At 40.8% G+C, this 25,380-nt stretch overlaps 1 protein-coding gene across 1 annotated transcript in view; it reads left to right on the top strand.

Moving 5' to 3' along the window:
* Positions 1–1,903: 1,903 nt before the first annotated feature.
* The window catches only part of LOC138982507 (homeobox protein B-H2-like), a 26,124-nt gene continuing 2,647 nt past the window's right edge, over positions 1,904–25,380 (top strand). Inside the window, exons 1-2 of the mRNA XM_070355811.1 lie at positions 1,904–2,828; positions 17,678–17,877. Coding sequence (XP_070211912.1) covers positions 2,153–2,828; positions 17,678–17,877 — 876 coding nt within the window. The 5' untranslated portion in view covers positions 1,904–2,152. The remainder of the gene's footprint in view (positions 2,829–17,677; positions 17,878–25,380) is intronic.

The raw sequence follows: 25,380 nt of genomic DNA, 5'->3' as shown, positions 1-25,380 counted from the left end.
GACCAAGTCAGTGATTTAAGACAATTGGAAATGTGTCTATGAATGAACGATTAACTGAGTGTCGACTTTACAGATTTGAACAAAGCATTATTTTGCTACACGCTGAAATTCTATTATCGTTTGCTGACGGTCCAGCAATGAACGGACAAAGAAGACTTTCCATCTAAAGGAGGTCTCTTCGACAACATCAATTATCTTGAAGTGATATCAACTCTGAGGCGTCGCTGTGAATATTTACACAGGTTCTGCCCGCATATCAAAACTATCTTCGCTTAATTAGCAGACTGTCTTCAAATTACAACCCTTAATTGAGTAGGGCGGGCCCTGGCGCCATTCACAGCAGTGTCAGCAAAGAGCGTTTTATCCCGATCGATCCCGAAGAGGACTCAAAGAGCTCTCCACAGAAGAAAAGGAGAAGGAGGGCGAAGGGCGAGAAAGGAGAGGGGAGCATCGCATTTCTACGACTGTTTGCTAACGACATGTGCCGCCTCTCAGATCCTACCGGGTCCATCTGCTATTGATGGCGTCAGTCGTCGCCGTTGCTGAAAGACTCAAAGAGATCGTAATTCCTCTTTCAGTGGCCGCCGCGACACAGTAAAAAGTTGTCCTGTCTGACTCCAGCAACTCATCTCGCTTGTCCCCAAACGACCGTTTTAGTCTCGGCGAGCCCTGGCCACGCCACGCGTCACAGTGTGAATTTCGCCGAGACTGAATCAGTCTCGTTTTCTTGGACACTAAACTGTGACTGGTAAGCTTAGCTATGGCGTGCCTGTAATACAGTTTGAATCTCGTCCAGCATCTTATACTCAAAGACACTTTAGTGCCTGTAACAACATTGTGAGTTTTACCCAGCATCTCGTCTTCAAAGACATTGTGCTGTGAGACTAGTCTCGGTGTGCCCGTAACAAACTGTGAGTCTCGCCCAACTTCTCGTCTTCAAAGACACTCAGCTGTGACAAGTCTCGGTGTGCCTGCAACACAGCCTGTGAGTCTCGTCCAACATCTCGTCTTGAAAGACACTGAGCAGTGACTAGTTTCGGCGCGCCTGTTAAACAGGGAACTAAATTCACGGCGACCACTTGCCGTTCCTTGCCAATCTCCACCCTTCAGCGCAACCTCGGTAATTATTGATCACCTCTTTTGAAATCCCTCTACGCCTGTCCACACGCTGAGACACGAAAAGCAAGGAGGGAAAAAAAAAGAGAAAGAGAAGGTACTAAAAAGGAAAAGGAGAAAACGATCGGCGCCTGTGAGAAACGTTGCCGAGACTGATGAAAACAAACTGCAAATTACACGACAGGCGTGGAACGGCGTGCTATTTTTCTTCTTCTTAATATGCTGTGCAATAATTCCCCAAGCGGCAATTGAAAAGCAGTTTTCCGTCTAATCGGAGCTGGGACTAGACTCTTATTTTTTCGATAGAACTTTTTTGTCAAGTTTATTGGCTGACAGAAAAGCAATAAGTGGCCTTGTCAGCGTGCAAGAATAACTTTGAGATGTGGAGGAGATTTGTTGGCATTAGCAGCTAGGAATCAGTTGATCCGGACGAGGACATTTTATTGACCATTTTGTTCACCTGGAAGCGAACTGAAGTTGAAGGAACAGTGTTCAGTCCTTTGTTTTAGTCAAAATAAAGACCATAGGAAAGTGGCAACAATTACCACATTTCTTGAGAAAGTGACATGCAGTCACGTTTCACCCTTTATTTTCGTGAAAGTCGAGAGTTGGTTCATTTCAAAATACTTTTGCCATGAATTCATGTACATGCTTTTTTTCTCTAAATAAGGAAATTGACTTTTGTTTTGTTGAACTAAACCCCTTTTTAGAAACTCAGTGGCTTTTTTTTTGACACCTAGTGACTCTTTTGGAAACTTTGTGGCTTATATGTGGTTTGTTAACATTTTAAAACAAAAAAGCGCGTGTGACATTTTAAAAATAGACACTAAGTTACCCCCTGTACTTCCCAACAGCAGAACTTCCATAACCCCTTTGTTTTTGACACATAGTGACTTGTCTCCAAAGTGATGCAGACAAAAACCGTATATTGACTTGTAGTGTGCACCCCTGTAAAGCTGATTGGGCTGTAAAGACTCCCTTGGGCCAACTGACAAGCAGACACTACAGGGAGAAGACTTCACCACTCGGCTGTGTGATGGTGATGCGAGACGCCCTGACCAGTACTGCCCATCTCCACATGGACCGCTCCTCTGTCCAGGCGGCCGCAGCGGCAGGACTCGGGTTGCTGGGGGGTCTCGGGGTGGGCGTGGGTCTGGTGATTCCTCGTGGCCAGCTTCACAGCGGCAGCAACAGCAGTTTTCAGTTGGTGGCAAACGTCAGCGCAGGAGGTGTAGGTTTGAACTCAGGTCCCGTCATGTCTTCTTCTTCTTTCTCGACCGCCCCTCGTACCTGGCATCCGCACATCTACGACCAGCCCCCTCGCAAGCCTACCTCCTTCTTCATCGCTGACATTCTCGGTTTGAAAGACTCTGTTCGGCGTCACCACCACAGTCATCACGGCAGTCATTACTACCAGCATGACGTCAAAGGACTGATGACGTCACCGGTGGAGCTGCAACGTCATAACGCGCATCATCATCGATTGTCACCAGACAGTCCGGACTCGTTGAAAGCAGAACGGTGTTTTCTCAAAGAAGATGTGAACAAGAACTGCGAGAAGTTGTTTTCCAATGACAACAACCATCATGGCAGCGGCGGCGGCAACAATAACATCAACAACAACAACAACACCAGCAGCAGTAACAACAACAGCGTCAGTTCCAGTCATAGTGGCATGGCGGCGCGGGGGTCCCCTCATTCTTCTGGGTCAGGTAAGTGGTGTATGCACGTCAGTGTGTGTGTGTGTGTGTGTGTGTGTGTGTGTGTGTGTGCGTGTGTGTGTGTGTGTGTGTGTGTGTGTGTGTGTATGTGTGTGATAATGTTGTTGCTAGTTTTTTCTTTATCTCCACATTAATCTTGTCTATTATAGGTCAGTGTAGGTACTGTGATTTTCATTGTCTGTCTGTCCGTCTTTGTGGCATTTAGTGGATTCAGTAAATAACGATGAATACAGCGGCAGCTAGCAAAATCTACGTTTGTTGAACATGCGTCTCAGTTGTTTTGCTTTTTCTTGACCAAGAGACCAAGAGAGAACGACAGACTCAGACTCAGACTCAACACAAGAATGTGAGAAAATTGGTTGAAATTTTGGTCAAATAATCTTCGACGAAGCCCGGACTTTGGTATTGCATTTTAGCTTGAAGGCTTAAAAATTAATTAATGAGTTTGCTCATTAAAGTTGTCATTAAAATCGATTTTTCGCAAACAGATTTAAAATTGATTGCATCGTATTCTTCATCACATTCTGAATCTAAAAATATACATATGTCATGTTTACTCTTAAAATGTGATCAAAATTAACGAAACAAGATTAATTAATCTTACGATTAAAATTTAAGAAATCGATCCAAAAATGATTTCATCTTATTTCTTATCATTTCCTGATTCCAAAAACATATAGATATGATAGGTTGTATTCAAAACAAGCTCAGAAAGTTAACAAGAATACAGAAAAGCTCGCTTTCCTGCTTAGCACAATACGCTACCGCGCTAATCTGGCGTGTCAATATCACTACGTTTTGCACGTGGGAGGTGAGCGATTTCCTTCACGCGGGGATTGACGAAGCTGTACTGTCTTGGTGAAGGGGGGGTTCCACTGTATAACATTTAGAGGGTGACATAAAATCAGTCCCGGTTGGTCAGATTGGTCACATGATGCACTCAATTGGCAATAAATAAATATTTGATGACAAACTGGTAAGAAAAGACACGGGGCCACGCAACACACAATAGACAGAATATGCATCTTTTACGTTCTGTATAATTACATTATATAGTCTTCCACTTTGTGTCACTGTTGTTGACTGTCTGTTTGTCCCCCCCCCCCTCCTCCCCCCGTCTTTTTGTCTAGTATGTAATCGTTGACTGATATGCCTATATGACCCACCTTTTTAAAGCGGGCACTAAATGCGAGAAAGCCCTTATTAACCGTTTCAGTTCCAGATTTTCTGAAACAGAGAATGATTGAATAACATTGCTTCCGGAAATATAATATTTGCGCTGCATCTGCATTATGTTTCTTGCTAGACCAGTTTATAATCATACTACCTTTCCCTCCCATCCGTCTAACTGTTTTTTTCTCCCCCACCTCTCTTTTATTTGCATCTTCATCAGTCTACCTGTTTGTTTCTCCGTTCCTCGCTCCCTCTCTCTTCCCCCTCTCTCTCTTCCCTTTCTCTCTCGCTTTCTCTCTCTCTCTCTCTCTTTGTCTCTCCCTCTCTCTCTCTGTCTGTCTCTGTCTCTCTCTCTCCCTTTGTCTCTCCCTCTGTCTCTGTGTCTCTCTCGCTCCCTCTCTCTCCCCCCCTCTCTCTTCCCTTTCTCTCTCTCTATCTCTGTCTCTCTCTCTCTTTCTCTCTCTCTCTCAAAGGATAGTTTGTAAGACAAGGCATTGCAATGTAGCTTAGCCTTTTATCCTTGTAAAATAAAATTCAGTCAGTCAGTCAGTCAGTCTCTCTCTCCCTCCCTCCCTCCCTCCCTTCTTCCCTCTCTCTCTCCCTCTGTCTCTCCCTCCCTCCCTCTCTCTTTTTCACTCCCTCTCTCTCCTCCCCCCATCTCTCTCTCTCTCCCTCTCTCTCTCTCTTCCCTCTCTCTCTCTCTCTCTCCTCTCTCTCTCTCTCTCCATCTCTCTCTCTCTCTCTCGCTCGCTCTTTCTCTCTCCATCTCTCTCTCTTTCCCCCCTCTCTCTCTCTCTCTCTCTCTCTCTCTCTCTCTCTCTCTCTCTCTCTCTCTCTCTCTCTCTCTCTCTCTCTCTCTCTCTCTCTCTCTCTCTCTCCCTCTCAATTAAAATGCAATTCAGTGAAACTTCCTTCAAAGAAATGCTGTTTCTCTTGGAAACAAGTACATAATTATGTGATAATATTACATCATTGCTTGATATTCATAATGCATTTTGAAATGTATTTTTAATTAAGAGACCAAAAAGCAATGTACTCACGTTAAAATGACGAACACGGAACGAATAACGGCGACGTTTCGACCTAACGGTCTTCTTCAGGCACAAAAACACAAAAGTACACACACAAAAAAGAAGAAGAAAGACGATAGAACAAATAAAGAGGAGAACAACTGACAAAACAACTGCACTGCACAAACCGACAAATGTTCTCCTCTTTATTTGTTCTATCGTCTTTCTTCTTCTTTTTTGTGTGTGTACTTTTGTGTTTTTGTGCCTGAAGAAGACCCTTAGGTCGAAACGTCGCCGTTATTCGTTCCGTGTTCGTCATTTTAACGTGAGTACATTGCTTTTTGGTCTCTTTATTGTTCCCTCTCACATGCAGTCGCCATTGTTTAGTATTTTTAATTGTTTGACATGTTAATTATATACATTGTATTGTAATTAACTTCTATTTCTTCTTGATATTAATCGAGTTACCCTCAATGGGCGAGGGCCGGACGAAAAAAAGCATGTATACTTTGCTTATTCTGTTACTCTCGATAAGTAAATAAAGTTCAAAGTTCAAAGTTCTCTCTCTGTTTCCAGATGACAAAAACGATGTTTGATGGGTTGTTGACAGATCAACATTTTTGTCGGTTCGAGGGGGTGCATATCGTCTTTTGTTTCATATTTATTGACAAAAGTCGATATGCCCCCCGAGGACCGACAAAAAAGCTGGTCTGTCAACAAACCACCAAACATCGTTTTTGTCATCATTTTGGTAGTGAGAAAATAAGTGCACAATCAACCCAGGGAGCCATGCTTTGAAACACGGGTTCCGTGCTGATAATCACACGAGTCCCGGTTTGATAACCACTGGCAATCAAAGCTGGCGTGTGAAAGCAACTTTCTGTGTTTTTGAGTTCATTAAATGTTGGGATGAATATGTCAGGTTTGAGGATGCACAGTTCTGTAGGTTCATCTCGGTATTCCACCCCCTCGGCTTTCTGTTGTAAATATTAAGCTGAGTGATCGAATTTGGAAGCTACGTTTGGTCAAAGGTCACTGAAGATTTGCGTCGTGCAGCGAAGGATAGAATCGCGATCTGGTTACCTCTTTGTTTTTCATTAGACCTGTCATTCTGCTTGCTCGGCTTTGTTAGATGTTTGCATATCTTGTTGCTATTTTCTTTGCTTTTATTATTGTTTCTTACTTGTGCTTCGTTTATCGATACAACGTCTTGTGCACGGGTCAAAATGTGTGTGTCAGAGGTCGTTTTACTTGAACTTGACGTTCGTGTTTCTCCGAACGTCTGTGTATCGAAACACAGATACACGCACTCCATGACTCTGTAAGAAGACAAAACATATTGCTAGGTTTCATTTGTTTTTGATGAATGTATGACCTCATTCATGAAGTAGTTTTGTTTTTTTGTTTACTTTTGCCAGTTTTCCAGTTCGTTTTTGGAACTTTGCAAAGCAGTGTCGTGTCGTCTGTTTAGGTCTGGGGAAACACCAATGAAAAGAGCCGAAGAATCCCCGAGCGTTTCTATTGGGTTTGCTTTTGATTATCCATGTATAACCTGCTTCCTGCAACTATGGTAACCGGGGATTTATTGCCTGGGGAACATGAGATTTATTTCCCAGGTGCTTGTGAATGAAAACTCGTGAAAATGATGACAAAATATTATATCTGTCCTCACCTCCATCCATGCCATAGACCATTTATCCTGGACCGCCAACTATTACGAGGTAGCGGCCTCTCGCATTTAGGAACCTACGCTTACAAGCCTTTTAGAAATCAGGGGGACGTGATATCCGATGTCGATTGTAAACATGGACGAAGTTGCCGAGGTAAGTTCTGAAAATGCTAAATAAACTCAGCTAAAGTGCATTTGGAACATGTTTTTCGATGAGTTTTGTTAAGTTTAGTTTGGAGTTTTGGAAAATCCAGTTCATTGTCACCTCCCATTGTCACAAATAACTGGAGCGTGCTTTCTTGTCACTGTCTTCGAATCGCTCGCCTTTCAAACCGGACGCGACGCGCCCCTGAAAGTCGAGAGTCGTAACCTCGAAGGGTCACGTGACGAGTTGGCGTTCCAGGCTATTTGGTCTATGATCCATGCATATTTCTTTTTCATTTTTGCACGTGCACAGGCTATCTGTGTCTCTGTCCCACCTCTCTTCGCTCTCTCTCTGTCTTTCCTTCACTCAGTTGCTTTTTGCTTCCTCTCTCAGATAGGTTTCCGAAATTAATCAACTGTTTTAGCAACTTAGAAAAACAAGGGAAACATAAGATGCATCGGAAATATCTCGCTAAGTCATCTCATTTTTGATATTTAATTTTGGGGTGTTAATTTTCGGAGTGAAAGTTGTGTCTGTGTCGGGTGTGCACGTGTGAAGCACGTATCAAATTGTCCAGAAAGCTGCTTAATTAGCTAAAGGGAGTCAAAAAATGTAAAGCATATAAGGTTACACTTCAGGTGTCTTTGTCATCGCAACCCGAAAGCGACAATAACGATTAATTTCTGAACTTGACACCGCCGAACGTTTCGAACGCAATGAAATCGCACTTTGGCTTACAACCACTGAGTTATATATATTTATATATATTATATAGCTGTATTGTGTATACAACTCAGTTTTTACAAGTCATAATTGTTGTTGCAAACGACAAACAATCGGTATTTTTGTGTGCGATTAACAGGTGCAAAGAAAGATGATATGGCGCTGCGTTATTATTTAATTTTTTTTTATCACTCCTACTTGCATGAACCAAAGAAGGGGAGAGATATATATAGTATCACAATTAACTGCACATAATGTATCCCCCCAACAAAAAAAACAAAAAAACAACAACAACAACAACAACGACAACGACAACAACAACAACAACAACAACAACGAATGTATACAGTCTTTCCACAAGATGATCCGATGAAAGTATATATCTTTTGATACGTCTTCAAAAAAAAAAACCACAAAAATAAACAAAACAACAACAACCAACAATAATACAAGCTATTTTGAAAATATGTTGTTTAAGAGTGACATATTTACAGAACAGCTCCGCACACAAGCCAACAATATCGATGACTGACCAAACATCTCAGAGGAGAATCGTGGTTAAAAATGCCTTTACCTTTCCATGAAAAGCATGATGTAAACAACCACAGATCTGACCAGGCTTTTACATGCGCTCAGTGACAGTGTGTCCTTTTTACATACCACTTAGACACATACTGGGAATCTATAGTCTTGCTGCTACATATAATTTGCACCGAGTTAATTTCGTAATTGACAACTTTGTCAATCTGCAAACAATTCAGCGAAAAACTTCCAAGGAAGGTGTCTTTACCTTGTTATAATATTACCGTAAAATCCCTAGCAAACGCCCAGATTTTGGGTAAAAGTAGGGGGTGGGCGTTTGCTGCGTATACACCCCTTTGCAAGATAAAGTGTCATCACATTTTCACGAAAAAAAAGGTGATACAACCATGTGATTTATGCAATCTTAATGAAAAATAAACACACCGTTTGTGTACACAGATACAGATCAACGTGCTGTGATAGAAAAAAAGAACACAAGTGACCTTGATTCTTCTAATTCTCACAAACACATTTTGTTCTCTTGTTTGGAGATCTGTCCCCCGTTTCTTACAGGCGAGAATAGGCGAGATTGGCGAATGGGGCAGGGAAGTACTGTTTCTTGGGCAACTCTCGCCGCGAGGGACGCTAGGATTCTTGCCTCGAACGCTAGGTAGCTTTGGGCTTGCTCGCTTGGCGAGAAAACAGGGCGGCCACCCTGCGGTTGGCTGTTTACCGACCAGTGCAGATGACCTTTTCGGTATAAACCAATGGTGTTTAATTCTTACGTAGCTAGCCATCAAACGGTTTTTACACACACTCTTGCCTCCTAGCCCCGCGAGCGGCTAGCGGAAAGAATATCTCGCCTGAAAGAAACACACGTCAGTTAGAGTTGATTATCGTGGGGTCAAAGTCACTCAAGAAAAGACGTCACTGAACGACGTCACTTAAAAGACATGACGTAATGTTATCCTCACCCCCCCTTCCCCATCCCCCGAAAAAAAAGGCGAACCATCGAATAGTGTGCACAAATCGTAGATAAAGGAGGCAACATTAAAAAACAAATTTTTTTTTAAACCGGGGTGGGCGTTTGCTAGGTAGTGAGTGACCCCTCTGCACAACTTTTGCCCAAAAGTGGGGGGTGGGCGTTTGCTAGATACTGGGCGTTTGCTAGGGATTTTACGGTATAAAATTATGTTTCCATAGTGGGTGGGGGAAACCATATTGATACAAATTAGTCGATCTTCTATTTGAAAAAGTGCGGCTGCATGTGGGGTAAGCATGGAGTAAAAATAAGATATTTGACAAGAACTGTATTTAAAGAACAAAAACAGCGTTGTTGAGCAACAAACGATAAAACGAACTGAACCCTCAACATTAACTTATGATTAACTTACAATTTGTATTGATCGTACATTGGATTTCCCTTCTTTGAGCTGTAAATGCACTCAGCTGCAACAAAAACTCATATTAAAAGAGTGCATGTCTGTGTGCGTTTCATCGTTCAAATAAAACAATTAAAAAAAATAGAAGAAGAGAAAAAAGAGAAGAGCTTTTACTCAATGTTGATCGATACATAAAATGTAATATGTATTTATTCCCCACCCCCCCTCCCAACTTTGACATTTGACCCAGATCTCGACAGTCATTGTTCACCTCAACAGCTAGCGCGGTCTGTCTCGATCTGTGTCAATTGTGAATGTTTGGATACTCATACAAATAACGTACAATACACAAAACAAAGCAATCAGAAAAAGATCAAACGTAAGAAGAGAAGCACAAGAAAGAGAGAGAATGCAAGAGAGAGAGAGAGAGAGAGAGAGAGAGAGAGAGAGAGAGAGAGAGAGAGAGAGAGAGCTTTGCACATTTGTTGGAGCATGTAACAAAACATAAAAACAAACAACCCAAAACAACAAAAATACAAAAACAGAAGGAGATAGAAAGGAACATGACAACCCCCCCCCCCCCAAAAAAAAAAAGTACCTCAGGAAAAAGAAGCCAACACACTTTTTAAAAACAGATTTCTGAGGAAGAAAAAAAAATGAAAAAAACGTTCGGGGATTTCATACCCAGGAACTCTCATGTCAAATTTCATAAAGATCGGTCCAGTAGTTTAGTCTGAATCGCTCTACACACACACACACACGCACACACGCACACACGCACACACGCACATACACCACGACCCTCGTTTCGATTCCCCCTCGATGTTAAAATATTTAGTCAAAACTTGACTAAATATAAAGAAAGAAGAAATGGAAAAGATAAAGACTCAAAAGAAGAAAAGGAGGGAGGCACAGAAAGGAAATAGTCTCATAGTTAACGGCTCCATCCATAGTTAACGGCTCCATCCATAGTTAACGGCAACAGTATAGTAGCACCAGCATCACAAGAAGCAGGAAGGGGGGCCGGAGGATAAAGAAAAGAAAGAGGAAGATTCATGTTCCTCCTTTCGCGGCTCCTAAAGACCCATTACGCACGCGCAGACGGTGGCACCAATCGCGCCTCCTTTGACAGAAGAACAAGCGATCATGGCCGATCGATGCGAGGTGATTGCATCCGCGAGTGCGCAGTGGGTGTCAGGTTGATGCATTGCTCAATCTCAGTGTGTGGTGTTGGTCATCGGTAAACTGCGAAAGTGGTTTTTGCTTCAGCGGGTGATTTCTCTTCCTTAGCTGTGGTAGAATAGTCCTGAGTCTTTCACTATAACACTGTCTTTCTTTTACTTAAAAAAAAGGTATGATCTTCAGATATCTCAGTACTTTGCAGTAGGCTTGGCCCACACCAAAGAATTAAAATCCCTTTATTTTGTGTTTTGTTTGTTGTGGTCTTGTTGTGGTCTGCTCTCTTCTATCGTTTGTTTATTTATTAATTAATTAATTAATTAATTAATTAATTTATTTATTCATTCATTCATGTATGTATTTATTTACTTATTTATTTAATTACACTCTGCTGTCATTTCGTCCTTTTTTCTGTCACTTTGTTTCTCACATGTATCTTTCTGCCATTCTCTTTAATTATATAATTATATTGTATTCTTTATAGAATTGAAAACAAAAAAACAAAAACGCATTCTTAACCCCCAAGATATTTAAAAGAAAACGATTGTTCAAAAATATTTCCTTGCCAAGTAGATCAGTAGATGTGTTACAACTCAAATTGTATTCTAAAGGCCTGTCCAGACACTCCAGGCTGATTACGGGCGAAGAAGTAGGGACATGGTAAAGCTTGGCGTAATTTTTTATTTAACTTTTTATATATTTTTTTAAAATGGGAATGTTGGGGTTGGATGGAGGACGAGGGAGGTAAATTCATATTGTGTTGAGTCCATTATCGTAAGTGTCGGAGGATCCGCAAGGAAAAGAAACAAAGACTGACCCCTTCGGTGTCACTAATCCACGCCTCGGACATGGCATCGCCCAGATTGGGGGCCAGGATAACGTCCACCGTCAGACTGACCGATGCGTCCTCGGGGATCCCGCATCTCCGCTTGCCTCCCTTTATCAGGGGCACCTAACCCTTTGCCCAGGGTGCAAGCGCTGGGGGAAAAGCGCGCTTTTGGATCAGACACGCACTGACACAAAGCTATACTCGATTGCCCTGGGTTAGTGAAAAGGCAAGGGAGAGAATTACGACCCCCTCTGGTGCAACAAATGTCTTTAGAATGATTTCGCGGTTGATCGCGCGTCAAATCATTAGGATCGCTTTAAAGCTGACGTTTGAAATATCGGGGCTGAGAGAAAGATAGTTAGGTGGTAAAGAGAGGGGTCTGAAGCGTCAATTTTCATGCGATTTCACTGAAAAGATGGTCCCGCGTTTTTTGGGGGGTATGGCATGATTGGTCGACTATCTGGAGTAATTTAAAGGGCTTTTGAAAAAAAGGGTGACATGTGGACCTTTGCAGTTGCAGCGTCTTTTTGTTTTGTATTTATTCATTTATTTCTTGGTGTAAATTGGAAGCGCTTGTTTTGTGTGTGAAACTGACTGAACGACATTGGTGGGCTTCCCTGTAAGGTTTCAGAGCAATGGCCTATTCAATACTGTTGTATTTGTATTTTTTCTTCAGGTGGGGAGCAAAAACAAAAAAAGGAAACGGGCGCTATGTTGTCATTTCTTCTCTGTTAAAGTTACCCCAAATCTGTCCCCCCCCCCCCCCCCGAGTTTAACAGAGTCACTACACTGTATGAATGTTGTAATACGTTTTGTCATTTGGTCCTTTCAAAGTAAACGAAACGATTGCATTAAACACATGCACTTTGAGCGGAAACAAGTCTATTCAAAATGTTTAAGTTAAAATGAATTTAAGATTTATTGGCTAATGAAACGATAGTGAATTCAACGGAAAATCAAGCACTGCTTATGATAAGCTAACTTTGAAAAGTAGAATAAGAAAGACGCGTCATTTTTACTTAAACACACACACACACACACACACGCACACGCACACACACATACCCACGCACGCTCGCACACGCACACACACACACACATACGCACGCACGCTCGCACACGCACACACACACACACACGCACGCACATACACATACACACACGCACGCACACACACGCACATACACACAAATACACACACACACATACACACACACACACACACACACACAATCTCCCCCACCCCAATCTCCCCCACACACACACACACGACAAAAAAGGCACCACCACACAACAGCAGACACTCTTACACAGAAAATTGTCCAAACATCAGCAAAAACGAAAAGCAGCAAGACTATCAAGCTTGAAATAATGTCACCGGTGTAGAAAGAGGGACCCCAGGAGAGTCTAGAGCGGAGAAAGCTGCCAGTGACAAATGGTCCCGCGAGGGGCTTTGAAGAGAAAGCGATGCTTATTTAGCTGTCTAAAAAGTCGCCATCATTGGATAATAAAGCTGTCTTCCACGCAAAAGATTTTCCTGGGGGACTCTGTGATAGGTCGCCGCGTTGTTAGTATACCCTGCGCTATTAACTTAGGCCGGTCGTTTTTATAGCTGTTGTTTGGATGGCACGGTTAAGGGGTTAAAGCTCAGTGGCAGTTTATAGCTGGGATTTATATATATATGTATGTAATTGGTAAGCTGGTGTGGTCAGCGGATTAAAAACCAAAACCAAGTTTATACGATCGTCCCGAACTTGCCGGGTTTGTGTGTGTGTGTGCTTGTGTGTGTGTGTGTGTGTGTGTGTGTGTGTGTGTGTGCGTGTGTGTGTGTGTGTGTGTGTGTACGTGTGTGTGTGTGTGTGTGTGTGTGTGTGTGTGTGTGTGTTCAAACCGCAGTGTCATTAATAAATGTGCTTTTAGCTTAAGTCGGTCGTTTTTATGTGAGTGGTTGTTTGGTTGCCGTTATACATTGTAATCAATGGTTAATCAATTCAGTACAAATATTATTTGATCTCGCCAGAACCATCAATCAAAAACTAGTTAAAGTGATACAAACGAGACCCCCATGCACCTCCCTGCCTCCCCCCACTTTTTCTTTATTCTGCCACTCCCTCCTTTGTTTCCGTGTCTCTCCTCTTCATACCAGAATACTGGCAGACATTTTTCAACTGAAAAAAAGATTCTGTTCTAACAATAACAGAAGAGTGTATAATCCTGCAGCAATAGCTTTGTCTAAAACGCACGAGCAACATATTGTGTCTCCAAACCGAAGATCTGTGGAAAAAACGGTCTAATGCAAGTGTGAAAAGTCGCCACTCACAAAAAAAGAGAAGAAAAACCCCTGTTTCAATTAACAAATACACGCACAAATACACGCGTAAGGCGAAATTACTACATTTAGTCAAGCTGTGGAACTCACAGAATGAAACTGAAACTGGGGCCCTTGTTGTTCCTTGTGTACATTAACGATATTGTCATTAATATCGAATCTGTCATTAAACTTTTTGCTGATGATACCAGTTTGTATTTATCTCTAAATGATGTAAACACGCGGACACAGATCTTAAATGCAGACTTAGCCAAAATTGCACACTGGGCGGAAAAATGGAAAGTTAATTTCAATAATTTAACAAGAAGAGCAAACGCTCGATCGAGTCACTTTCGCAGTTCTGAATATTATATGAGGCATCAGATGGACAGGAAGAAATTGCTATTCACAACACAATGAGTCACGTTCACATAAAATTTGAGCCCGGTCACTTTTATAGTTTCCGAGAAAAGCCCAACGTTAAGTTGTGTGTTGCCGAACAGAAAAGGCTAGTTATCTCCCTTGTTTTTCTGATAACGTTCGTAAAAGGCTACAGATGTAAATACTTTGATGTAAAGAATAATCCTACAAAGTTTCAATCACATCCGATGAACTTTGTCAAAGATATAAAATGTCTAATTTTTCCTTTGACGCTGACCTGTGACCTTGAAAAAGGTCAAAGGTCAACGAAACCATCGTTAAAGTGTAGAGGTCATTGGAGGTCACGACTAAACAAAATATGAGCCCGATCGCTTTGATAGTTTCCGAGAAAAGTCCAACGTTAAGGTGGTGTCTACGGACGGCCGGCCGGACGGCCGGCCGGACAGACTAACACTGACCGATTACATAGAGTCACTTTTTCTCAAGTGACTCAAAAACAGATTTGATGACCTTTTCTGGAAATAGAATGCCTGAAACCCTTCCTCTTGTATTTGATGGAACAATTCTGAGAGAAAACCACGTTCACAAACATCTTGGTGTACTGATTCAGAGCGACTGCAAATGGGAATCACATGTTCAGTCAATTATATCTAAAGTACGTGTTCTTCTCTCATGTTTTCGGTCCTATAAGTATCGCCTTAGCCGAAAGGCACTTGAACTTATGTATAAATCTTTTATTATTCCCCATTTTGATTTTTCTGACGTCATTTGGGATAACTGTTCTGACAGATTAGCTACTTTATTAGAAAACTTGCATCTTGATGCCATAAGAACCATTATAGGTGCAGTTCGTGGCACGAGTCACCAAAAATTGTACGATGAATCAGGATTTACAACACTGAAGGAGAGGCGAAAAAGACACAAATTGATTTTGTATTTCAAATTAGTTAATGCACGCGTGCCACCATACTTACTAGAACGTCTGCCTCCTCTCGTTGCTTCTGTGAACCCTTACCATAGACGAAGACCACTTGACAGACAGACTCCCCACTCTCGAACTGAACTGTATAAAAAGTCATTTTTTCTGTCTTCGACTTCCCTGTGGAATGAGCTTCCAGATACTGTAAAACAACTTGATTCTATTGGATTATTTAAAAAAACGTATTAGTTCTGATGATTCTGTTGTTCCCTCGTATAGATACACATCTGATCGAAAATCAAAAATTATCCATTGCAGACTGAGATTGAGGATCAGCAATCTAAATAGTGATCTATTTGACAGACATTTAACTCCCGACCCGTCATGCACTTGTGGTTATGCTGTTGAAAATGCGGAGCACTATATTTTTCATTGCCCCTTATTTCTTCAAATACGTGAAGTCACCTTGTCAACACTGCCCAACTATGATTTGCTAACCGCTGATGATTTTCTGTATGGCAATAGAGACAAGTCAGACAGCGAAAATGCATTGATATTTGACCAGTTATTCAGGTTTATCTTATTAAGCAAACGTTTTGAATAATGAATGCATTTATCTCATCCATGTTCGAAACGACCATGTGCAGTACTGTTTACATTTCCTTGTTCTGGTAGTATTCTATTTTCAACCATGTGGAAGTCATTGTATGCGTGTGTGTGCGAGTGAGTGTGCGAGCGCGTGTGAGTACTGTTGTTAGTTTGGCATTGGTTTTTTTTTCTTTTCTTTTTTTTCCTTTTATTGTTACATGTTTGTCTACCATAATTTACCATTATTATTTTGACATTATTTCAAATTTGTTATATTAAAATCGTCCGCCAAATTTCATTTGCTTTTAAGAGTACGCTCATAAGCCTAGCTTGTTGTGCTCCATGTTCCTTATTTCATGTATGCGGTAATAGTACCAATGGAATTTATTGAATAAACTTGTTTAAACCAAACTGAACGTAGTCCGCCGCTAGTGCAAAAGGCAGTGAAAGTGACGAGCCTGTTTGGCGCGGTAGCGGTTGCGCTGTGCTTCATAGCACGCTTTACTGTACCTCTCTTCGTTTTAACTTTCTGAGCGTGTTTTTAATCCAAACATATCATATCTATATGTTTTTGGAATCAGGAACCGACAAGGAATAAGACAAAAGTGTTTTTAAATTGATTTCGAAAATTTAATTTTGATCATAATTTTTATATTTTTAATTTTCAGAGCTTGTTTTTAATCCAAATATAACATATTTATATGTTTTTGGAATCAGGAAATGATGAAGAATAAGATTAACGTAAATTTGGATCGTTTTATAATTTTTTTTTTTTTTTACAATTTTCAGATTTTTAATGACCAAAGTCATTAATTAATTTTTAAGCCACCAAGCTGAAATGCAATACCGAAGTCTGGCCTTCGTCGAAGATTGCTTGGCCAAAATTTCAATCAATTTGATGGAAAAATGAGAGTGTGACAGTGCCGCCTCAACTTTTACAAAAAGCCGGATAGGACGTCATCAAAGACATTTATCGAAAAAACTAAAAAAAAAGGTCCGCGGATATCATTCCCAGGAACTCTCATGTAAAATTTCATAAAGATCGGTCCAGTAGTTTAGTCTGAATCGCTCTACACACACACACGCACAGACAGACAGACAGACACACACACACACACACAAACATACACCACGACCCTCGTCTCGATTCCCCCTCTACGTTAAAACATTTAGTCAAAACTTGACTAAATGTAAAAAAGAAGAAGAAAGAAACAAGAACATAGAGGAAAGACAGACTCTAACACAGACAAGTAAGTACATCCAAAAACAAATAGACTGCCAACGTTCAATAATTCAGAATCAAAAAACAAGAAACGTAATTTGTTTGTTTGTTTGTTTGTTTGTTTGTTTTTTTGCTTAACGCCCAGCCGACCACGAAGGGCCATATCAGGGCGGTGCTGCTTTGACATATAACGTGCGCCACACACAAGACAGAAGTCGCAGCACAGGCTTCGTGTCTCACCCAGTCACATTATTCTGACACCGGACCAACCAGTCCTAGCACTAACCCCATAATGCCAGACGCCAGGCGGAGCAGCCACTAGATTGCCAATTTTAAAGTCTTAGGTATGACCCGGCCAGGGTTCGAACCCACGACCTCCCGATCACGGGGCGGACGCCTTACCACTTGGCCAACCGTGCCGGTCAGGAAATTTGTTGGAACGTTTGTTATTGACAAAACAATACGTTACAATCACAAAAATGTCGACTCAACGGTCTTTTAAGTGCACAGACAAACAATAAGTAACAAGAACTTAGCTTGGTTAAGTTTTCGGCCGCTTGCTGGTTAACCGCAAGCGAATGAAGACAAGTTAGTAGTCAAGCATTTAAGCCCCACCCTAAATAAAATTAAAGAAGAAAAATAGATGTGCATCTAATTTAAAAACAAAATTCTCCAGCTTAGTCTTTTTCTTTTCTGTTAGAGAATCATAGAACGGCTTTCAGTTAATTTTATTTATCGATATATATTTTTTTAAATGCTGACCATCTTTTCTTCTCTTTTTCTATGACAGAATCCGAGAACACGGAGAAGAAACGAAAGATGAGCGAGGAGCAGAGTGGAGGTGACGAGCCGGCCAAGAAAAAGAAAGCCAGAACAACCTTCACCGGCCGTCAGATCTTTGAGCTGGAGAAACAGTTCGAGCAGAAAAAATACCTGTCGTCAGCCGAGCGTGCCGAGATGGCTACGCTTCTCAACGTCACTGAAACACAGGTGAGAAATAACGTTATGTCATTTATTGCTAAAATAAAACAAATACAAAAATCAGAAAAGAAAGGTGAAAAGATCTGTTGTCAGTCGAGCGTGACGAGAAAGCCACTCACGTTTCTCAGCGTCAATGAAGCACAGGTTAGAAATAATGTTATGTCATTTATTGTTAAAAAAAATTCAAAAAGAAGAAAAAAGACAAAAAAGAATGAAAATACATTTCATCAGTCGAGCGTGACGAGAAAGTCAAGCTTCTCAGCTTCACTGAGGCATCAGTAAATTAGTCTTGGTCAAATTAGGCTGGGGTCAAATAGGTAACTAGTCTACTCCGTCACGGCGGAGGGCTGACCGTGCACCCAAAAGCGGACTCTACCAAATGGGTATTTTTTGAAAGCTTGGGGCCTGCCGAACATAAAAATCGATGTTAACAAGAAATATTCAAGGGCGCACTTTCTCTTTTCAGTCAAAATTCAACTATACCCTGAAGAGTGATGCACGAGCATTTCAGACGCTTGCCTCTGAAAAAAGAAGTTCTCAGCCAAATTACGAACTCAAACTGGTACGTTTTACATATAAATGTGTTAGTTGGTATCTTTTGATTATCACAAAACAATTTGCGACTGCTTTGGCCGAGGATGCTGGTGACAGTATCATTATTATGAACCCTACCCTAACTCCAGGAAAGACGTCGTCCAAAATGTAGGTAAGTTTTGATTAAAAATAAATTCACACAAGACTAGTATTGTTGTTTGGCTTCAATGGATATATTTTCGTCAAGTATGATGTCTTTACATAATATCTGTATAATATGAATGGATTTGAACCATATACTATGTCATTATGACCTTCCAATCTTCCTAACCCCCAGCCCAGTAAAGCGTGCGAGACGTTTCCTGAAAAAATGTCGCTTTGTGGTGCGAGTTCAGTGTGACATGATTAGTTTCCAGAACCCCATTTCTGACTTTCGAAGTTTATCTACATACATTTAGCAATGCACGAGCAAAATATGACAACTTAATGGTGCCTTTTGGTTTAATGCTATGGTAAAAAATCCTAGTGATAGTGTTTACAGCTTGAAACAAAACATAACAGATGGGAGTAGTCTTCCTCAATCTGGTTCAGAGCATAATGTATTTCTATTTTCAGAGGTAGCATTATTTCTGATAAGAGCTAGAGCCAATATAATGATGCTGAATATTTGAAAAATGAACTTTGTGACTCATCTGAGTAGCAGAAGAGCCTTCGTTATCGTCAGCGTAAGGCTGGCTGTCTTCAAGGCAATTCCTAGATGAACAACTTAACACTGCGTTCGATTATTCGCCCGTTTCTTAAGCTAGAGCTTTGAAACTTTACACGCGTCTAGGGCTACATGAACGCTTTACAATACATACACTATAGTTGACTCTCGCGTTATTTAAAGGTCACAACAAGGTCATTACCAGGCAAAAACGAGGGAAAACCGACGGAAAGTACCATTTTCTGCAACTGTTTGCAAGAAAAAGCTTTCAAATTCAATTATTTTGGGGGGATTAACGCATCTCTAGACATGACAATCATCCGATTATCAGACATCAATTGTGGAGGTCACGACAAGGTCATTACCAGGCAAAAACGAGGGAAAACCGAGGGAAAATACCATTTTCTGCAACTTGTGTGAAAGTAAAAGCTTTCAAACTCCATCTTCTTCTGGTATTGGCGCATCTCTAGGCATGACAATCATCTGATTAACAGTCCTCAATTTTCAAGGTCACAACCAGGTCATTACCAGATAGAACCGAGAGAAAACCGAGAAAAAAATACCATTTTCTATAACTTTTTTGTAAGTAAGAGCTTATAAACTCCATCTTCTTCTGGGATTAGCGCTGATTTCTATGACCCTGAAGTCCGAGGAAAGTTTTCTTGGCCCATGCCTAGTTTGAAGGTCATGACAAGGTCAAGTTTACACGTTTTCTATTTGTGTTCGGCTATTTTCTAAGCTAAAGCTGTTGAGGCAGATTCATGACATCTTCCTTCGCCCACAGGGGCTCTAGGGGGGTGGGCGGGGCTGGATGTAATAGGGGTAGAAGAGAAGGGGAGAGAGAAGAAAAAGTCAATGTTAAGGTGTTCATCTACCGATAGCCTTGCGGTCTGCAAGCCTGACTCTGAGGATCACACCGGCTGTCCTGGCACTCAGACGAGTCATAAAGTTGATATATTTTCCGTCGTTTTACCCAGTAATGACCTTGTTGTGTGACCTTTAAATATTACGAGAGTCAACAATATTTGTTTCATGTCTTATAATGCCCTAGACGTGTGTAAAATCCCATCCTTGTCATGACCTTCAAACATTGCATGGGTCAAGAAAACTTTCCAAAGACTTCAGTGTCATTGAAATCAGCGCTAATCCTAGAAGAAGATGGAGTTTATAAGCTCTTACTTACAAAAAAAATGCAGAAAAAGGTATTTTCCCTCTGTTTTCCATCGGTTTTATCTGGTAATGACCTTGTTGTGACCTTGAAAATTGAGGACTGTTAATCAGATGATTGTCATGCCTAGAGATGCGCCAATACCAGAAGAAGATGGAGTTTGAAAGCTTTTACTTTCACACAAGTTGCAGAAAATGGTATTTTCCCTCGGTTTTCCCTCGTTTTTGCCTGGTAATGACCTTGTCGTGACCTCCACAATTCATGACTGTTAATCAGATGATTGTCATGTCTAGAGATGCGCTAATCCCAGGAAACAATTGAATTTGAAAGTTCATTCTTACAAACAGTTGCAGAAAATGGTACTTTCCCTCGGTTTTTCTTCGGTTTTACCTGGTGATGACCTTGTTGTGTGACCTTTAAATATTACGAGAGTCAACAATATTTGCGTTATGTCTCATAAATCCCAAGACGTGTGTAAAGTTGTAATTAAGCTTTAGCTTCGAAAATAGCTGACGTCCAGAAAGTATTTTATTTGACCGTAAAAGATATTCCCAAATAGAAAACGTGTAAATTTGACCTTGTCATGACCTTCAAAGTAGGCATGGGTCAAGAAAACTTTCCTCGGACTTCAGGGTCATTGAAATCAGCGCTAATCCCAGAAGAAGATGGAGTTTATAAGCTCTTACTTACAAAAAAGTTATAGAAAATGGTATTTTCCCTCGGTTTTCTCTCGGTTCTATCTGGTAATGACCTTGTTGTGACCTTGAAAATTGAGGACTGTTAATCAGATGATTGTCATGCCTAGAGATGCGCCAATACCAGAAGAAGATGGAGTTTGAAAGCTTTTACTTACACACAAGTTGCAGAAAATGGTATTTTCCCTCGGGTTTCCCTCGTTTTTACCCGGTAATGACCTTGTCGTGACCTCCACAATTGATGTCTGATAATCGGATGATTGTCATGTCTAGAGATGCGTTAATCCCAGGAAACAATTGAATTTGAAATCTTTTTCTTGCAAACAGTTGCAGAAAATGATACTTTCCCTCAGTTTTCCCTCGTTTTTGCCTGGTAATGACCTTGTTGTGACCTTTAAATAACGCGAAAGTCAACTATATTTTACGTATTGTAAAGCGTACATGTAGCCCTAGACGCGTGTAAAGTCTCAAAGCTCTAGCTTAAGAAACGGGCGAATAATCGAACGCAGTGTTAAGTTGTTCATCTAGGAATTGCCTTGAAGACAGCCAGCCTTACGCTGACGATAACGAAGGCTCTTCTGCTACTCAGATGAGTCACAAAGTTCATTTTTCAAATATTCAGCATCATTATATTGGCTCTAGCTCTTATCAGAAATAATGCTACCTCTGAAAATAGAAATACATTATGCTCTGAACCAGATTGAGGAAGACTACTCCCATCTGTTATGTTTTGTTTCAAGCTGTAAACACTATCACTAGGATTTTTTTTACCATAGCATTAACCCAAAAGGCACCATTAAGTTGTCATATTTTGCTCGTGCATTGCTAAATGTATGTAGATAAACTTCGAAAGTCAGAAATGGGGTTCTGGAAACTAATCATGTCACACTGAACTCGCACCACAAAGCGACATTTTTTCAGGAAACGTCTCGCACGCTTTACTGGGCTGGGGGTTAGGAAGATTGGAAGGTCATAATGACATAGTATATGGTTCAAATCCATTCATATTATACAGATATTATGTAAAGACATCATACTTGACGAAAATATATCCATTGAAGCCAAACAACAATACTAGTCTTGTGTGAATTTATTTTTAATCAAAACTTACCTACATTTTGGACGACGTCTTTCCTGGAGTTAGGGTAGGGTTCATAATAATGATACTGTCACCAGCATCCTCGGCCAAAGCAGTCGCAAATTGTTTTGTGATAATCAAAAGATACCAACTAACACATTTATATGTAAAACGTACCAGTTTGAGTTCGTAATTTGGCTGAGAACTTCTTTTTTCAGAGGCAAGCGTCTGAAATGCTCGTGCATCACTCTTCAGGGTATAGTTGAATTTTGACTGAGAAGAGAAAGTGCGCCCTTGAAAATTTCTTGTTAACATCGATTTTTATGTTTGGCAGGTCCCAAGCTTTCAAAAAATACCCATTTGGTAGAGTCCGCTTTTGGGTGCACGGTCAGCCCTCCGCCGTGACGGAGTAGTCCAAATGACGTGTCCCAAAGCAAAAGTAGAAACAGCATTTATAAAGGATTGAAATCTTGTATTCTAAACAGCATTTATAAAGGATTGAAATCTTGTATTCTAGCTCGAACATTTTATTTTTGTTTCTTTTCAATTTTACTTATTTATTCGGTGGTGATTCTTACAGAAAAGTCTGATAACCCATCACTATTCAAGTTTCATACATTATCTTATCCATTTAAAGCCCTTCTTTTCGTTTTCCTTCTCTCCTCAGCCATCCTTGAACGTGAATAAACATTATCTTTAACATAATTATAATATGTAATTTAAGTTTCTTTTACTTTTTTCATGGGTAGTCTATATAAAAGCTTGATTTAAAACAAAAAAGAAATTCCTCCGAGGTAGGAAAAACACCCCCGTTGGTCAAAGGGAAATAACCATTCTCACTGCCACCAACTGAGAAGGTTATTTCCCTTTGACCATTAATATGTGCCTCTATAAGTCCTTGTAGAATCTTAATCCACCAATAACTCCCTAACCGTGTGTTTGACTGGTCCCAAATTTTGTAAGGACCGTCTCAGGAATGTATAGAACCTGTTCACCAAGTTTGGTGACGATCGGTCCGTTCATTCTTGAGATCTATATGCGAACACAAACAAACAAACAAACAAACAAACACATCGAGCGAAACCTATACACACCCCTATACCGGGGGTGTAAAGAGTGTGGATAGGGATAATAAGGGCATCACAGTTAAATTGTTTAGCGCATAAAGGGGTGTTCATATTTTTATTTACTGTTTCAAGGGATACTTTGTCTTGAATTTTACTTTTAATTAAACGATTTTTACACGTTTATTTTCATGTTTGTTTGTGTTTCATGGTTGAGGTTTATACTTTCAATAGTTGGCACAAAGGTGGGTTTTTTCTTCTAATAAGCCCTATACCGGTAAAACAGGTATTTTTTCTGTTCTATTTTGCTCCTCTTCAGTCTTCTTCAGGTGTGATCATTTGGATTGTTTATTTTCGACAAATACACATTATAGAATTCTCGTAATTAGTCTAGTGTTTTCTGTGAAAAGTCTGATAACAATTTTCGGTCGTTATCTCATAAATTAGTTCGTAAATCCCTGTTTCGCTTGGTATTTCTTGCCTTACAGAAACATTCCATTTATAAATTGGTTATCACTTTCACTATCAGAGACTTCAGCCTTGAATAGAACTTTAATTTTTGATCGTGTTCCTGGCATTATTTTAAAGGATTTACTCTTCATTTTGAATACATGTATCATGACAGATTTTTGAAAATATTTTTGTCTGCTCTCATGCTTCGAGGAGATTTACATGATAAGCCCGGAAAACGTGTGACAATTTTAAAGCTGTCTTTCAACTTTTAAAAAATACATTCCCTTCGTTTGTGTTCCAAATTGGTCAACATGTTTCACAGATTAGAATTTTTTCCCCCTTTGTACAGTTACTTCTACGTATATATGAAGATATGTGGCTAGCAGACAGTTTTAAAAAGCTATTTGTGTGTATGTGTGCTTGCTTTGTGCATAGATTATTCCATATTTAGTATTTTCTTGATTTCGCTCACTTCTATCTTTTGAAATCATTCCCTCAATCGACTCATTCATTCTTTTAACCAGTGTATCAGTGTGTTGGTCGGTTCAGCTGTGAGGTCAATTAAGTGGAGATTTCAGTAATGATACAGACAATCTCCCCCCGCGGGTTAGGGGGAAGAATTTACCCGATGCTCCCCAGCATGTCGTAAGAGGCGACTAACGGATTCTGTTTCTCCTTTTACCCTTGTTAAGTGTTTCTTGTATAGAATATAGTCAATTTTTGTAAAGATTTTAGTCAAGCAGTATGTAAAAAATGTTAAGTCCTTTGTACTGGAAACTTGCATTCTCCCAGTAAGGTAATAATTATATTGTACTACGTTGCAAGCCCCTGGAGCAAATTTTTGATTAGTGCTTTTGTGAACAAGAAACAATTGACAAGTGGCTCTATCCCATCCCCCCCCCCTTTCCCCGTCGCGATATAACCTTCGTGGTTGAAAACGACGTTAAACACCAAATAAAGAAAGAAAAGACAGACAATCTGTGTGCAACATGAAACTCAGACTCTAGGGTCCAAAAATAAAAATGTCACACGTCAGCTCCGCAACATAACGGCATCCCTCTAGAGGAACATCGTACCTTCCGCTCTCAGTGGAAAACCAATGTAAATCAAATCACGACAGTCCACACTCACTGACCAGAACAAGTTCAGCGCGGACAAACTAACCCCACAGAACCCAACCCCGCTTAATCTATCACAAACTAGACACCACCACGGCCGTGTTCTCACAGCGAGACCAGCTTGTCTTACCACGTGGGTACTAATTATTGTGAAGAGCAATGAAAAAGCAGAGCCGATTAATCTGTCCAGGAGACGAGCAATTAAAGTAAAGCGTGGGATGATAGCGGCGGGAGGCTTTGTCCCAGAAGAGTAGAGTCATCTCCGAGTCTAGGGAGAGAGAGAGGGAGGGAGGGACAGCGATAATGCTACAGAATCATTTCTGGGAGAGAGAAGGAGAGAGCCAGTATCGCGGCAGGCAGTAGTAGTGCAAGGCCTGGCACGCGTTCCACCTTTGTTTGGCAGATGGTTCCAGTGCCAGGCTCATAATGACTCGCTAATTGTCCCACTAGTGGCCTATCATTGCGTCCCAGGGTACCGGATTGCCTCCCCAGCTCTGTTTTCATACGCGCCTCGGCAAAACACTTACACGTTTTTATTTCTCCCACCAACACTCCGCTACACCCCTCCCCCCTCTTACAAGCATTTCTGACCGACTCCGGCGGCAACAACTTTATGCACCGTTTCCAAAAAGCCCAAGCATTTGCACAGAGGTCTGAACATTAGATAGGTCCTTTTTTTTTTAACTGACAAGATTT

The sequence above is a fragment of the Littorina saxatilis genome, linkage group LG12 (genome assembly GCF_037325665.1).
Source record: "Littorina saxatilis isolate snail1 linkage group LG12, US_GU_Lsax_2.0, whole genome shotgun sequence".
In the NCBI taxonomy this organism is placed as follows: domain Eukaryota; kingdom Metazoa; phylum Mollusca; class Gastropoda; order Littorinimorpha; family Littorinidae; genus Littorina; species Littorina saxatilis.
This window is presented reverse-complemented; position numbering and strand designations above follow the sequence as displayed.